A 16,009-nucleotide genomic window follows, 5' to 3' on the forward strand; every position below is an offset into this window, starting at 1 on the left:
CTATCCACCAACTACTCATCGCTGATATGACATGACAGTATTGTGAAAACACATTTGTAAGCAATTTGATGTAACTTTTTTTTAATGTAGTTGGGAACCTCAGGTAAAAACAAATAATGTACGATCTGCTTTTATCGGGGCGGCATCGCTTAGAGGTAGGGTCACTTCCCCCGCTGATCAAGAAAATGGATGGAAGGATGGATGGATGGATGGATGGGTCTGCTTTTAACATGGGTGTTTTTTTATTTCAAATTTGTTTGATGGCTGTCGTCAAAGTGAGTGATCGTCACAACATGCAGTTAGTCACACAAATGCGTGGAATCTCGCACATTTTTCAAAGCATACTGGCAGAGATATTCTCACTGAGATGATCTGCAACTTGTAACCAATAATATCTTGCCAATATAGATGTAATCAGCCTCTGTTTAAGTAACATAGTATTTTTTGGCTTGCGGCACTCGGGAGATGTGGCGACAGACGGAACCGATTGACGGCAGAACATATAGCACACCACGTATGCACCAAAGTGGTAGGCTTAAACGTACGAAAACATAACTGGTCATTCCAAACACATCAGGAACTCCCTTAGCTAATAACCTATGTGAGTAAAGTCAAAGACTTCGAGCTAATTAGCCGCAGCGCTTATCATTGAGTGACATCTCTCCTTGTAAAATATCTCTGTTTCTGTCACGGCTGCGACTTCCGAGTTGGTGTTTTTCTCATCGACTTTTCCTCGACAGTTATTGAAACACGTTTAGTTATGTAGCCTGGTTATTTTTACTCGTAACATTTGGCCACAGTCTCATTGCACGTGGGCTATTTTTGTGTGGTCGCGGAGCAACAGGCAGACGTTAGGACAGGGCGTGTCTGATGGCGTCTTAAACGCTGGCATTTTCGAAAGCTTCTATTTTTTTTCCACTCAGCTGATACAGTGACGTAGCAAGGGCCGGGGGTCGGGTCTGATAGGGGGTAACTGTACGTTAGTTTCCCCGGTGGGGCCAAGTGAAGTATAGCATAGAAAAGAATAGTCTGAGTGTGATATTTAGTCAAGACTGTAGTTCCGTCGGGGCGGGAAGAGAATCGGACCGACGACGGAGGTTGCCACGGAGGAAGGGGGTGTGTGTAATATCACACTAGACTGGTGCTACAGGAGGTTTAGACGGTAGGTCCATAGGCTAACCGTAGCATGACACGATTTTCTCATATACAGTCGACCGTATATTCACACTATTATAAACGTCCAGCTTTGCTATATCAAGAAATAATTTCCCCAGAGGTAATTGGAATGTCAGTGCGGTACAACCAGTCCCGTATACATCCCGACGTATGAACGTTGTGTAGGTTGTTGTGGTGTCAGATATGGCGCTTGGGATGTCGCCATACTTTTCCCAACGGGTAAAAGTTCAATTCATGTTATTTTACCTTTGTGTGGATTGAAAATCCCCCATCCCAAGGGAGAAGTCAAAGTTAATTTTAGTCATTTTAACTCTGTTTGAAAGCCCCCCGCCCCCCTTTCAGCCCGGAAAATATGCAGTCCACTAAGGAGATTGGTATGAGGGTTAGCATGTTAGCATGACTCAGACTAAAGGGCAAAATTACCCTTTTTGAAATATGTTCAAATAAGGTCTCAATAAGACATCAGTGATATTTAGATGTAACTCTGTTATTTTGTAAAGCATTGATTACTTTATAATAAGAAATTTATAGTCCTAATTTTTTAGGGTGCTGCATAAAATGGCTTTTACATCATGCATCCTCATTTAGACATGTTTTCATCAGGGCTCAGGATTCCTTCAGACATGGGAAATCTGGAAAAGGCACGGAATTTGAAAATGATGCTTTCCAGGACAAGTTCTTGAAAAATAAATAAGACAGACAATTCCGGAAAATTCCTGGAAATCTGCTTCACAGTTAATTGAACATGACATATGTGGTAAAATATAGATTTTACTTCATAAAGCACATAGCCTTTGTTAAATGTAACATGGTAATGTTTTGACATGGATTTCTGTCGAGGACTTTCAGAGTCAGTGGTCATGAATTTCTTCCTCAAAATAAAATGAAAATATGAGAAAATAATGGAAATCTATTTGCACAAAGATGTATAAAGCAGCATTTAATTATTTTTGATTAGTATTGTAATTGGGACATGTTCACAATAATCGAAGGAATTATCATTCGTGTGTCATACGTATTTTAGTTGAAAAACATTACCTTGCTTTTACTCTTTTTTTTTAAGATGGCAAATGAAACTAATTGCAACAATACGCATGTATGATTAATTGTTGTGTCAAAGAGCAGAAGAGATTATTGGGCTGAATCGGTTTGGATAAACCTTTACTAATAATTACGTTGATGCAGCATCTTTTTAAAAGTGCAAGTTCATTATTTAACAGGGAATTACTTTGCCTAACAGGTACCATGTAATTTGGGATGAAGAGAAATATCTACAGAGAACAAAAGATCCAAACACCTGCATACATCCTTATTTTCTTTTATTTGTCCTCACATGAAGTGATCAGAATTATGAACAACCATATTTACAGTGCACAATGTCTTCAGAATGTTGTTGGTCATTTGTCTGGCAATTTAATAATTATAACACTGTTTTACTTTCCTTCCAGGAGTGTTTTGGTGAGGGTTGACCGAAGGTGACATGGTAGATTACTACAGCATCCTGGGAGTGCCCAAGACAGCCTCCCAGGAGGACATCAAGAAGGCGTAAGTATCCTGGGGTTCTCACAATAATGGACAGAGACATTAAACCAGACCCTGAAAACATGGGTTTGACCGTTTCATTCTTATTGCTGGGTTATTGACCATATTTAATTGTGCTTAAAAAAAATTACACTGTTAGCACTGATGTGCAGAGAGAACCAAAATACACCATGACAGTCTCAAAAGGCCTTCATGTAATCATTGGTTTAACCACTGTGAAAAACCTAGTTCCTAAAAATATGGAAAGCATACTCCAGTCTTGATAGTTGGGCCAATCTCCAATCGCTCAAAGCAGAATCGGCTGATTCAGTTCACCATGAGGTCTGTTTGAAGTCCTCTGTTAACCCTGCAACATTTTTATTTAATGAGTTATTTATTCCTAATAACATTTGTAATTAGGTGTAAGAAATGAGGACGCATCATGAATACACATCTGTACTTCAATGTCAGGCAGTTTAGAACTCAACAAATGCCACCTGAGCACCTGGGAATCTGGGAATATTTATATTTACATCAGTTATGTGCACTCCTTTCACCTCCGAGTAAGAGTCTTTCCTTTTTGAAAACGAGACCTATAGTACATAATATTTGTTCATGTGTATTTTTCATGTCGGACTAATTGTTCGTGTGTCACTATATGTGTTTTTGTCTTGTTTTCAGGTACAGGAAACTTGCACTGAAATGGCATCCAGACAAAAATCCAGACAATAAAGAAGAAGCAGAAAAAAAGTTCAAAGAATTGGCCGAGGCTTATGAAGTCCTCTCTGACAGTAAGCTTTAACAGTTACTCTTATATGTGGATGACCAGTACAAATACTTTACTACTGTACTTTGGGTCTGTACTTCACTTGAATGTTCATTTTTCACACATTTTTTACTTTTATGACCTACACTCAAACACAAATACTGATACTTTTTTACTCTTTAGACTCTAAAAACAGGCTTGCTACATTTATATATGATGTAGTATGAGAGTTTAACTGGAGGTATAGGTCTGTTTAAGGGGCAAATATAACTTGTTCACTCTTCAGCATTGGAGGTGGTAGTGCAAGTAAACACTGGTCGCTCGGTACCTTTTACTTTATACATTTTCATACATTTAGGAGCCTGTAATTCTTTACTTTTACTTTGGTAAACAGCTTGACTCAGTACTTCTATTTTCACCTGTTTTTTTTTGTGTTTTTTTTACACGAGTATCTGTTCTTCTACTTAGGTGATGAATGTTTTTATATCTGTGAGACAAGTGGGGGATGTCTATGAAGGTGATGAAGATGATGATGATGATGATGATGATGATGATGGGGTGGATGATGGATTTTAATGCAGGTGTTTATTTGTACTCTCCAGAATCTAAACGTGAGAGCTATGACACACATGGCAGCGATGGCATGAGGAACGCAGGTAAATGAAGCCTGTTGCAGTGATGTTGTACTGTTTCCTGCAATGTGGTTTGAAAAACCTACCACTCCTCTTTTCTCCTCCTTTATGGTGTTCTTCCTCTCCTTGAACCTCTGCTTTTCCTGCCACTCCTCATTCCCTCACACATATTTCTACACCCTTCCACTTCCACCGCTCCTTCTGCTCATTGTTTGATATTGAAGTCCTGACCCCGGCGTCTACTTTTTTTTTTTTGCAGGCTCAGGCTTTTCCTCAGATTTCCCAGGATTCAACTTCACATTCCGAAATCCAGAGGAAGTGTTTGCAGAGTTTTTCGGTGGCCAGGATCCCTTCGTCTGTACCTTCCTCGGTACGACGTCACATGTACTGTATACATCAGGCTATATTAGCTTCCCCCCCCCCCCCTTGAAAGCGCTGCATTTAAAATTTTGTGAAGATAACACCGCAGAAATCAGCTGATGAGAAATTTTTCTTTGTCATGACAACAAAATGGGATATGAAGAGTGAGAACTGTGGCCAATATGAAAATAATGAAATATTTTAAGAAGTGTTCAATAGTAATATCCGCATCAGTATTTGTTTCTGTTTAAGCAAACCAACCAAGACCAAAGTCGTGTGTGGCTAAATCATAAGCTATGTTGCCAACGTTTAATGACTGACAACAAAAAAAGAATCAATCGATGAGGTTTCAGTCCTAAATGAAATGACTGGGTGGAAGAAATGAATGCTTCCATCTAAAAACGAAAAGTTCTGGGCTGCATTTTTTGGCGCAGAGTGAGCGTGATGCCAGGCTTCACTGGACTATCTGTGTTTGAATTTGGATGCGGTTCAGTTTGTGTTGTCTTGTCCTGTAGACTTGTTCAGGCTTTAGTTGCGGTAGAGGAAAGTGATTGTGTGGTCAATAAATGCATGTGATTGTTTGTGTGACCCAGTTAGTGTTTCAGTGATGTTGTGGTTCATCTGAATAATGTCAGCAAGGAGAGATGCTTTTTCCTGAACAAGTACCATTACAGTTCATTTGAATAATTAAAAGTAAAGGTCACCGAATTCATTAATGTAGTGACAGTAACATTTCTGTATATAAAAAAACAACAAACAAACCTGAAAGATCTGTCGCCAGTGTGATTCCTGTGTCTTTAGGAAAACACATTCAGGGATGCAACCTGAAGGTGTCACTTATAAAAGCCCTGTTAGTGAAAAAAAAAACTATTGTGAGGTAAACAGACATGGAGGATTTAGTCGTGAAGTCTCTCTTCCTCTCATTCAGATGACTTCTTTGGAGGCTCGTCATCTCACAGCAGCTCCGGTCAGTTCTTCTCTTTCCCTTCATCAGGAGGTAACCTCTTACGCACTGAATTAAGAATGTTGATGCTGCAATAACAATATTCTTAAACAAAACACTCACAAATGTGCAAAATTATCTCCTCTCCTCTCCTCTCCTCTCCTCTCCTCTCCTCTCCTCTCCACTTCTCTTCTTTTCTCTTCCTTTCTCCAGCTGACTTTACCTCCTTTTCCTCCATGGGTGGTCTGCCTGGGTTAATCAACATGGGAGGAGGAGGAGGGACCAGATCAATTTCCACCTCTACTTGCACCGTAAATGGCAAACGCACCACCACCAGGAAGTATGTAGTGTCTTTCTGAGGAAAGTGACCCAGCTTCTACCTGGGATGTGAAGTATTTGGTGTAGGAATGCTCTGATACATCAGTGTGTTATGTTACTGCCTTGTAAACATGTATGCACTTCAACTCACTTTGCGACATTTAGTTAAACTTTCAAGTGTGGTGATTTTGACTCATAGCAACGAAGTCAGTGTTTGAAATTCCTCATGATTCCGTATTATTTTTCTCCTTAAAAGTTTTTTTTAAAGAAGAAGCTAGTCGTAGCGACAGTGAAGTGTTTTTGCCTAATTACAGGATCAAGGAAAATGGGCAGGAACGGACAGAGATTGAGGAAGATGGGGTGTTAAAGAAGGTGTTAATTAATGGTAAGGACTCATGATGTGTTTAAATGTTGTCCTGCTTAGATTAACAACATCAATACAAATACAGATGTTAAAATATATAGTGGTAGCCCGACAGTGCGTCAAAGATGTTGTGAATTTGTGAATTTATGTTGCTTGTGCATTCACACGTGTCATTGCTGTGTTGTTCTCAGGTGTGGAGGATGAAATGGCTCTGGCGTTAGAGCTGAGCCGACGAGAGGGAAACCCATCACCTCAGAGGCCACACACCCAAAAATCATCACCTGGTGAAAGAACCCAGTCCAGCTCGCAATCTTCCTCCACGCACCGGTCATTTAGCTCCACCCCTTTCTTCAACTTAGCTGAGTTTACTGGAGACAGCGATGACGATGAAGATCTGCAGATGGCTTTGGCATGCAGCCTGTCAGAAATAGAAGCCCTGCAGAAAGCAGCTGGCACTGACTTCATAACAGGTGCTGGGGATGGGGTTCAAATCAAGTTTAACAAAGGCAAAACAAAGGTTATTAGGACGAAAAACATAAAGGTTGATGGCAAGGTTGTTGCAGATGAGAAAGAGGAAGAAGAATATGATGCAGGGCCTGGAGAAACTTGGAAAAAAGAGGCAGGTCCTGGAGAAAGTGGGGAAAAAGAGGTAGGGCCAGGAGAAACTTGGGGAAAAGGTGTTGGTCGAGATGCTTTTGCAGATAAGAAAGAGGAAAAGTCAGGGCCTGGAGAAGCTTGGGGAAAAAGTGTTGGTCGAAATGCTTTTGCAGATAAGAAAGAGGAAAAGTCAGGGCCTGGAGAAGCTTGGGGAAAAAGTGTTGGTCGAAATGCTTTTGCAGATAAGAAAGAGGAAAAGTCAGGGCCTGGAGAAGCTTGGGGAAAAAGTGTTGATGGAAATGATTTTTCAGATCAGAAGAGGGAAGAGTTTGATTTTTTAAAGATGGATACAGAACCCGGGCAGTTTGTTATAAAAGAGAAAAAGAAAGTGAGCAGGGAAGCAGACCGCTCTGGTCAGGCTAACACTACACCACTAAGCCCCTACACAAAGGTAGACTCTCAACCTACCAGGCAGAGTAGTGACGGCCGGGCCAAGAAAAAGAACAAGTGTGGATGCACTGTGTGCTAATGCAGTGTGTGGGTGTGTCTTAATTGCCTTATTTTTTAAATGAATTGAAATCATCTTCCCACCGTCTGACTCTGCTTCTACTGATGACATGGCTCATGAACATTTAATATTTCTAAAAGGGCAGTTGTCTGGTTTTCCTTCAAATCGGTAGTAACGTTGAGTTAATTTTCAGAAAAATTGTAAAAATGCTCATTATTGTCCACTAATGTACTCACTACTAAATAGTAGGAGTTTAGTCATCCAGATAAGTCTGTCTCTCTTGAGCTCTTCATTTGAATCATTTTTAAACAGTGTTTGTTTTTACTTTACATGCCCAGAGGACTATTTTGTCGCGTGTGGGGAGAAAAAAAGAGAGTCAAAACAGAGACGGTGGAGCAGCTCAAAGTCATCATAATGAAAGCGATCTGTAACAGCAGCCGCGTGACATCACAGGCATGCCTGCCTGGAGTATTTCAATTGGTACAAAGCACTTGTAAAGTAATGGACGTTTACTGTTAGAATCTAAATGCTGATGGGAGAGTAGCTTGTTAATCAAGGACTGTAAAGTTCTGCTCCTTTCTTTCAGCACTCAAATATTCAACCGTGCCAAGCCACCCTCAGCTCAGAATAAAACCTCTGCGTTTCCCTTCTGCAGGTAGAAGTTGAATTTCATAATGTAAATTCAGGGTTTGCTGCTTATTTGCAAACATTTTTACAAAAAAGGTATAAACCACCTTAAGCATCTGTTTTCACCAAGTCTTTCTAATGCAGTACTTCATGAAGTGCGACACAATACGCTGCTGGAAACACAGCTGAGCTTCCCCACCTTCCTGTCCAACAGCTAACAGTTAAAATGGCTTCGCTTTCATGCACAGAGGATTGTTTCTAGATGCTGATCTTGTGACCTGGCCAGATATTTACCTCAACTGAAAAGAGAGGGATTAACTGAAATTGAGATGAGGCCAAATTAGGCTGATGTATGTGTGTGTGTGTGTGTGGGGGGGGGGGGGGTGGATGTGTGTGGGTGTGTCAGCTGATACACATATTCTGTGTGTGCATTATGTGTTTATTAGGTCAGTTGAGACCAGAGTGCTGTGGAAGTTTTCTCATTCAGACTGTCTGGAAACTTTTGTCAAACAAGGGATCAAAATCCAAAAGTAGACCCCAAAAGTTTCTCTAGTGAACTCAAACTAGTTAGAGTTTGCTAGTTGATTTTTTAGTTAGATTCCAGTGATTTAAATGTCTTTGTCTTATTGACATTCTCATTAAGAAGATGAAATTAGACATCAGCTTTTCCCTCAGTCAGTGTACTGACTCTAAATGTGTTAATGTTTAAAAAAAAAACAAAGTACAAACTACTGTTGTTTGCTAATCGGATTTAAGATGAAGTCTTCCAGGAAGGCGCATAACAAATGTTTCTACAGATAAAGTTTGTTACCAAACAACGAATGCACAGTAGCTTAGCTGAATCTAGATGCTAGGTGGAATCATGATCCATACAGTAGGTGTTTTATAATTGTATCCTTCTGGTGCCTTTGCACGTCTGAACTCCTTAACTATGCGGTGACCTACTTGCATCACCAATGCTAATGTGTCAAGTCGGAAAAAGAAAACACAAATTACTCAGCGGATATATTTTTGTCGACCAGACGACGTTCATGGAGTCGGTCAGGGGAAGCAGCTGGAGAGCGATTACACCAGATGTCCCTGTGTAGATGGTTGAACAGCACAACCCTCCCTGGACTTTGGTGTTTTCCAGAATACAGAGTGGTAAAATAATTGCCACGTCACTGCCAAAAAAAAAGGACATTCTTCTCGATGCTTTCATGCTTCAGTTTCAAACGTTCAACTTGTGTTGTTCATTAAAAATGTATGCATGCATTTGTCTGTGCACCGTCAGTGAAAGGTTTTCTGAGCGCCAGAGCAGCTTGAACGCCGTACGGCTCCTCTGCCAGGTTTCTGGATTTATGTGAGGGAGAGAGGAGAGTCGCGAAAGCGTTGCCGTGGTGCTGAGACCCAAACTTGGGTGGTACCAGACATCTCCTTTACAAGCTCAAAGCTTTAAAAGTGAATTGTTACTGAACGTGGGAAGTAAAGCTTGAAAGTAACAGAACATATTTGGTGCCAAAACGAAAGCGCTATTGAATAATAGTCACAACACACTACTTCGTATTTATTATCATAAAACATTTTTCTACTGTTGAAAGGCGTGCCTGACTTAACAACCAGTTACTTCTTCTTTTGTGTTTTTAACGAAGCTCAAACAACTTTGATATTTTTTCCTATACATTGGCTTTTTTTTTTGGAAGAATTTATTGAACATTGCAGTTTTTTCATTAACAGAGGACCGCTGTAGTAAAGATACAGCTAGAGAGGCTTACGTAATGAATTTGTTTGAATTTGATTTTGCTCCTCGTATTTAATCAGTGTTTATTCCTCCGCCCCGAATTATTTGTTGATAGGGAATTAGATAGAGACTCGCGGTTCCGCGACAGCAAATATATCCTGACATGTATCCTCTGTATTTTTCTGTCTTAATGTTCTTGTAATGACAAATAATGTTCAAAGAGGAATAACAAATAAAGACAAAGGAAAAAGAGGAGGTTTTGGATACTTGATTTATTCGGTAACATCGCAGTAACGGCTGTGCATTTTTCTGTCTTTTCCTGGTTAACTACTACTAATACTACTAATACTAAGAAACGGCAGTAACATGCAGCACTTCTGCTTAAGCTTTCATTCTTGATTTAGTTGGAATCTCCAAAAAAAAGCACGTTATAGAGCCACTTGTCAAAAAGAAATGATAAAATACAGGCATGAGGATGATTAAGTGCGTCCAAAACTTGCTCCCCACGGTTCTATTCAACGTTTATTTACTCAAGTATTCCCACGCTGACTATTAATACCAGCGTGTATGGTACGTGGCTGTACGTTAATCACTGATGACGTATGTTTCCGTCCTGTTCATCTCTCGTCATCCACAATCTTGTGTCAAGAACCGACATTTTGAACCAGCAATATTTGGTTATAAATCTGTGCGGTCAGACATGTTTCTTTGCCAGGAAAACTCCCCAATTACAAGTTTAGACGGTGTTCTTTACCTAAGGAAGCTGAGTAAGTTCCAACATGTAAGACATTTTTTTATGCTACTCTCTTGTGATAAGGGGACATTTAAATATCACAAGGTAACGAAGCTCATCATGCCACTGAATGAGATAATTCCTTGTTGTCATGAGCTAATGAACTCGATATAATAGACAGCGACAAGAAGGCATTAATAAACACATTAATTGCGAATGTGGCCTTCTTGGGCTTCCGTACATACCAACCCCTAGAAATTAAACTTTGCTCATCCACTGTTGACGTGTAGTTATTTGCTGCTGTTGGCTTTTAAAAGCATTGTATTTTTCTTGTCACACAAATACGTGAAAAAAAGATCATTTTAAAAATCTGTCATTTGACAAGTGTAACATACAAGGGGTTTTACTTCTCCACATTTCCTCCTGTTAGAACGTTCATTACTTTTTCCTTACATCTCCTGCTTCCTGTTTCAGACTCAGACTTTGAGGCCTCCACAAGCTAACCTGACTGCCTGGTGCTGCTCTGAGGTAGTGAACCGGTGTGTGAACCTGCAGAACCTACGGAGTTGCCCAGTCAGTCCCTCTCTTTCCTCCTTGGTTGTAGCTCAGATGGTGCTTCTGTCTCTTCTGCAGAAATCATGGTGACTCTTCCTTTTTGTAACGTGTCCTTGTCCTTGTTTTCTTACAGGTCAAATCCCCCCCCCGCCCTCCTCATGCTGCACTCTTCTCTCTCTGCCCACCATGGCTTGAATGACACGTAACTGCGAAACAAATGTGCATTTTATATGTATATTTGTAAATGATCAAATCTCCTTCTGGAGGGAGACTGGATTTTAGAATTTAAGGTAACATCTCATCTCTGTTTATGCTGCTTTTTAACCAGTTTTGCTTTGAGAATCTACTTAAATAACATAAAATGTTGTATACAGGGTAGAAAATGCCCGGAGAATAATTATCCCTGCAATTGTAAATTGATAGTTGGAGCAGAAACATCCTGCATAAAACATTTCCTGCCGATGACTCAATATCAGTCTGATAGTTTTTCTTTGGGAACTTCAGAGGATTCTTGGATGATGGCGGCATTTTAATTTGAGTCGAAAAAAAATTTAGCTTGACAGTATTTTTTAATGCTGCGGTGGTCTGGTATCTTTGTTGTATGTTAAATTCACATGAATATAGATGAGCAAGAAAACCCACCTTAATTTTCCTTATATGGCAAAGATCTGTTGTTGTTGTTTTTTTCAAATGAGCACTCAAAAGTTCTCCTTTTTTTGCTGCATCACATCACAAATTTATTCAGATCAAGTCAAAAATACATTTTTATAGATATTTTCTATCTGTCTGCTACATGAAATCAACATGAATTTATTTACATCAATCACACGGCCGCACAGGAACCCAGAGATCTGAGTATGGCTGAAATTCAGAGAGAGAGAGAGCGTGAGAGAGATAGCGGTGTGTACTCTGGGGTCAAGGTATGTCATCTGTTACAAAATGACCAAATGTGAAATAAAGCAAACAATCATGTCGTCAAGGTGAAGACAAGCCTCAAAAAGAAAAACCTGCTGGAAATCAACACACACACACACTGGACAGCAGCATACGGTAGTCTGGCGGAAACACACACACACACACACACACGCAAAAAACAGTTTAAAAAAAAAACAATAGAAACATTACTGTGTGTCTGTCTGTGGAGAGACTTTTGAAATGTATACATCAAAGGATTTAATGTATTATTTTGAATGTCCAAAAAAAATTACTTTCGAGGGAAAAGAGTAGATGTGTCAAGGACAGTACAATATTACACCACAGTATTACGTCAGTGCAACCGTACAGAAGGGTGTTTTATTCTGTCTGACTCAAAAATGACACAAAAGCTCTGTATTCTGTGGAGATGTAATCTGATTACCTCCGTTCACATCCTGCCAAAAATCAAATACCCATAAAAAATACTTAAATATGTTGTACTAAACTGAATGAATATTAAAGTACTGCATGCTGAAACCAGGAGCAGTAACTTCTCCAAGTGTGGCAGAGATCTCTCTTATATACAGGGTTAGCCAGACACAAAGACTGCATCATGTCAGAATTGGGGGGGGGGGGGGGGGGGGGGGGGGTCTATGCATGACCTCTGTGTGTTGTCGGGTGCTGCAGCTCACTGTGGCAAAGCTTTCAAGATGGCGTTTACCTCTTCGGCTACGGCTGTCAGCGCAAACTCAAACTGGTCCTGGTCAGGAGGAGGAAACAGATCATGAGGATGGAATATGGGAATATGGCTGGATTATGGTTTGTAGATTGTGGTCCTGGGACACGGACACACACACACACACACACACACACACACACACACACACACACACACACACACACACACACACATACCTTGGTGCGGACCAGGCCGGGTCTCTGATCTCTGATGTGCTCCAGTGTGGCTGCTATGTCGATCTCCTTCACACCTGCAAACATCAACAGTAAAAACATCAATATAGACGTTACTGATGCTTTCTGCGACAAATTTGATGGTAAATATGTTGATTAATGTACTGGAAAAAACTTTTGCCAAGTACATTTGTGTAAATTCTACAACAACCAACACTGCCTCATTTAAGACAGAAAGTTTCAACAAGTGTCTCCGTGAGAAGATGGTTTCTATCAGAAGTCAGGACTCAAGTCATACATTTGGGGACTAGAAACTTCTTTGGCTCGTCTTTCACTCTTTTTGTAAGTGTGGTGAGATTTTCGGAGCAGAAGTCAGACAAAAATACTTGGTAAGCCTGTTTTTTGCAGTGCTCAAGAAACGATAAACCCTACACAAGACGGACAGACCCTCGGCCATCAACAGTTTGCTGTGTGTGTGTTTTTAACTTTACTGTAATTCTACTTGTTGAACTTGCAAAATACAACAAATGTGGGACTAGGATGGTTGTCGTGGCTCAGCCTCTCACGTGTCACTCACCTTTGGCCATGCGGTTCAACACCATGTCGATGAGGATGTACGTGCCAGTCCTGCCAGTGCCATTGCTGTGGTTAATAGACACAAAGAAAATGTCAAAGCATTTATCGTTCTAAATCATTTCAAGTAAAACTTGAATTAATTCTATTTGCAAATTTCTTCCTCAGAAATCTGCGACCCGACTGTGGACACACAGATGAGTTTGGTTAGTTTTTGCAATCGCTATCAACAAAATATAACATGAGGGGTCGCTATTTTTGGTTGGGACCTTCACGGTATGAGCAGTGCTGACATAACGGATGTAGAGGAAGGTCATAACACCAGTTTAAATTGATGGTCAGAGATTCGTCACAGAAACATCACTGCTCCTGACACATTTGCCTTCGCCGTTGAGCCACACCTTCACTTTCCACTGCTCCTCTACTGTACATAAACATGGACTTATATAAACACACCCCTTCCTGGTATGAATGTATGTAAATAGTTTGATAGGAATGTAAATCAGTGACGACCGGGATGCATGGACTGAACTCACTGTTTAAACTGTGAATTTGATTGCATTCACGCCAGTATAAATGTACGATTTTATTATAGTATCTTCCAGAATCCCGACTATTGTTAGAGAACATATGAAGCAGCAGGTTGCATGTCTTTATTTTTTACCTGCAGTGAACAATGATGGGGCAGGAACGACCTCTGTAGCATTTATTCACCTTCCTGAAAAGCAGGATGGTAGAAGAGACAGAAAACATGAGCTTCATTGAAATGATTAATGATAGAATTGATTGGAACTGACCTTTTTCATGCAATTAATCGTTATACTAAAATGACTTGCAAACAATAATCAGAAGAATAGCAAACACATCCAACAAAAGGATTAAAGGCCCGCTGGGCACCCGCTTGTTCGGTTAAAGGCAATGAGAGGAGAGCAGATTGTGATCAGGAATAAGGGATAGAGAGATATAGAAAACAAAGAGGAGGCAATCAAATTAAGAATGGGAGTGTGGAACAGCAGGGAAGCTGGAAATCACGTGAGATGAAGAGGAGAACAAAAGAGATGGTGGAACAGGAGAGGAGGGGGGACTCAGGAGCCCCAGAGTCACTGTCCCTCTTGCAGTAGCCAGTCACACCTGCCAATGCTCATTTTTGTGACTATGCAACTGGAGCCAGAGTACTAGCTGCAAACCACAAAAATGACACTGGGAGATGTTAAAATACCAACCTATCAACCTGCACGCCGGGACAGAGGGAGGGAGAGAGGAAGAGGAGAGACAGACATGAATGTGGGGCGTCTTGTTCAATGAGACTGAGGGACATTGGGAAACAGAGAAAAGGGATGTAATGGAGCAAATGAGACAATTCAAACCTACTTGTGTGTTAGGAAAGCAATGGGCTGCTAATATTGACTGCATCTCTGTATTCCCTCCTGTGTGTGTGTGTGTGTGTGTGTGTGCACTGTCATACCTGCGGAAGTCGAGCAGCGGCCGCGTGGATGTGGGGATTCCGTCAGCCGGCCAGCTCAGCAGGTGAAACTGCGTCAAGGTTCTGGTCTCCTGCGTCTGAACGTTCTTCAAGTAGAAGCTACGCACCAGGAAGTCCTTACACCAGATGTGCTCCGACACCAAGTTCACCTGACAGAGAGGTCACCATGGGTTAATACCTGCTACTAGCAATCTGATCTCTACTCACTACGGTAGCTGAGAAAGGACATGCCGGTAATTACTTTTTCATACTGTTCTCTCGAGGTATCGACTTGATTCACTATCTCCAGATAACGGAGCTCGTTTCGCAACAGCTTCATTTGTGTTATTAGTAAGCAAAAGCTGTTTTCTCAAGCTAGAGATAATGAACTTGTTCTCCTCAGAAGATAAGTAACTTGTTATTTTGATTTTTCCCAAGATAAATAAACCCATGATGACAAAAAAAAGTGAACTTTGTTACCTTGAGATAATGAGATGTTTAAGACAAGATAACATCTTTAAAAAGTTCATTCTGTCTTGGCTATGTCCCTCTGTTTTAAATGAACTTCAGCAGAATTGATGATTGTTATATGATATGATATGACATTGATTTTACACGTTAATTTGCCCGAAGTACTTTTCAGAGCATTTTTTCACTTGTAAGACCCTGAATCCATGAATTCTGCTTTTAGTGTTCTTGTTTTTTTTTTAACCAGTATAGTAGGTTGCTGATACATCCTTGCATGCATGTATTCTATTTATTGTTAGGATTTTACGTCAGAGGTAGCGTGAGTGTAAAAATGGCCTCAGTTCAACACCAGGGGGAGACATAATCAACGAGACATATTGTATTTGTTGTTTTTGCTTTACAGTCAGTTTAAATCATGGGTTTACGCTGTTAAAAAAAAAAAATCTGAAATGTTTCATATTTTGCGTTTTGAGCCCCGTAAGTAAGCTGCATTAAAAGTCTGACCTCATAGATGTGATAGAGTGATGATCCCTCATCAGGCCAGTACCGCTCACACTGCTTCTCTCCGTCTTCCACCAGAGCCGTCATCATCACTATCACTGTGCAGCCACTCTCCCACACCATCTGTGGTTTCGTTAGAACAAACACATGCATGATTGTAGACACACACACACACACACACACACACACACACACACACACACACACACACACACACACACACACACACACACACACACATCCTAAAATCTGTGACACCTGCAGTAAGAGGACAGATTTCCTGTGGATTGACTGGTTCAGTGTGTTTTTTAAAATGGTTTAAATCAGTAAATACAGAGAGAGTAAAGAACCCACTGAC

General features: G+C 40.6%; 2 protein-coding genes across 8 annotated transcripts in view; one reads left to right on the forward strand and one right to left on the reverse strand.

Moving 5' to 3' along the window:
- Positions 1–15,869, forward strand: dnajb2 (DnaJ heat shock protein family (Hsp40) member B2). 6 transcript variants are annotated; one of them, XM_086219943.1, is made up of 13 exons: positions 740–1,162; positions 2,625–2,721; positions 3,379–3,488; positions 4,066–4,119; positions 4,355–4,465; positions 5,384–5,452; positions 5,612–5,738; positions 6,031–6,101; positions 6,272–6,550; positions 10,740–10,838; positions 10,954–11,110; positions 13,389–13,426; positions 14,695–15,869. In XM_086219943.1, the coding sequence occupies exons 2-10, from the start codon at positions 2,657–2,659 to the stop codon at positions 10,766–10,768; spliced, it is 915 nt and encodes a 304-aa protein (XP_086076069.1). In that variant the 5' UTR covers positions 740–1,162; positions 2,625–2,656; the 3' UTR covers positions 10,769–10,838; positions 10,954–11,110; positions 13,389–13,426; positions 14,695–15,869. The 6 variants fall into 6 exon arrangements, with proteins under 6 accessions (XP_086076066.1, XP_086076065.1, XP_086076067.1 ...); XM_086219944.1 differs by lacking the exon at positions 13,389–13,426; XM_086219941.1 differs by lacking the exons at positions 10,740–10,838; positions 10,954–11,110; positions 13,389–13,426; positions 14,695–15,869 and adding an exon at positions 6,644–7,763 and having other exon boundaries at positions 717–1,162.
- ptprna (protein tyrosine phosphatase receptor type Na) overlaps positions 11,537–16,009 on the reverse strand; it is an 18,576-nt gene continuing 14,103 nt past the window's right edge. For both annotated transcript variants that reach the window (XM_086219938.1, XM_086219937.1), the window contains exons 19-24: positions 15,655–15,774; positions 14,686–14,852; positions 13,885–13,938; positions 13,225–13,289; positions 12,651–12,724; positions 11,537–12,495 (exon numbers count right to left, since the gene is read on the reverse strand). In XM_086219938.1, the coding sequence (XP_086076064.1) occupies positions 12,424–12,495; positions 12,651–12,724; positions 13,225–13,289; positions 13,885–13,938; positions 14,686–14,852; positions 15,655–15,774 (552 nt within the window). In that variant the 3' untranslated portion in view covers positions 11,537–12,423. The remainder of the gene's footprint in view (positions 12,496–12,650; positions 12,725–13,224; positions 13,290–13,884; positions 13,939–14,685; positions 14,853–15,654; positions 15,775–16,009) is intronic.

The sequence above is a fragment of the Aulostomus chinensis genome, chromosome 12 (assembly GCF_037954235.1).
Source record: "Aulostomus chinensis isolate RoL2024-O1b breed Wild chromosome 12, RoL_Achi_v1.0, whole genome shotgun sequence".
Lineage (NCBI taxonomy): Eukaryota > Metazoa > Chordata > Actinopteri > Syngnathiformes > Aulostomidae > Aulostomus > Aulostomus chinensis.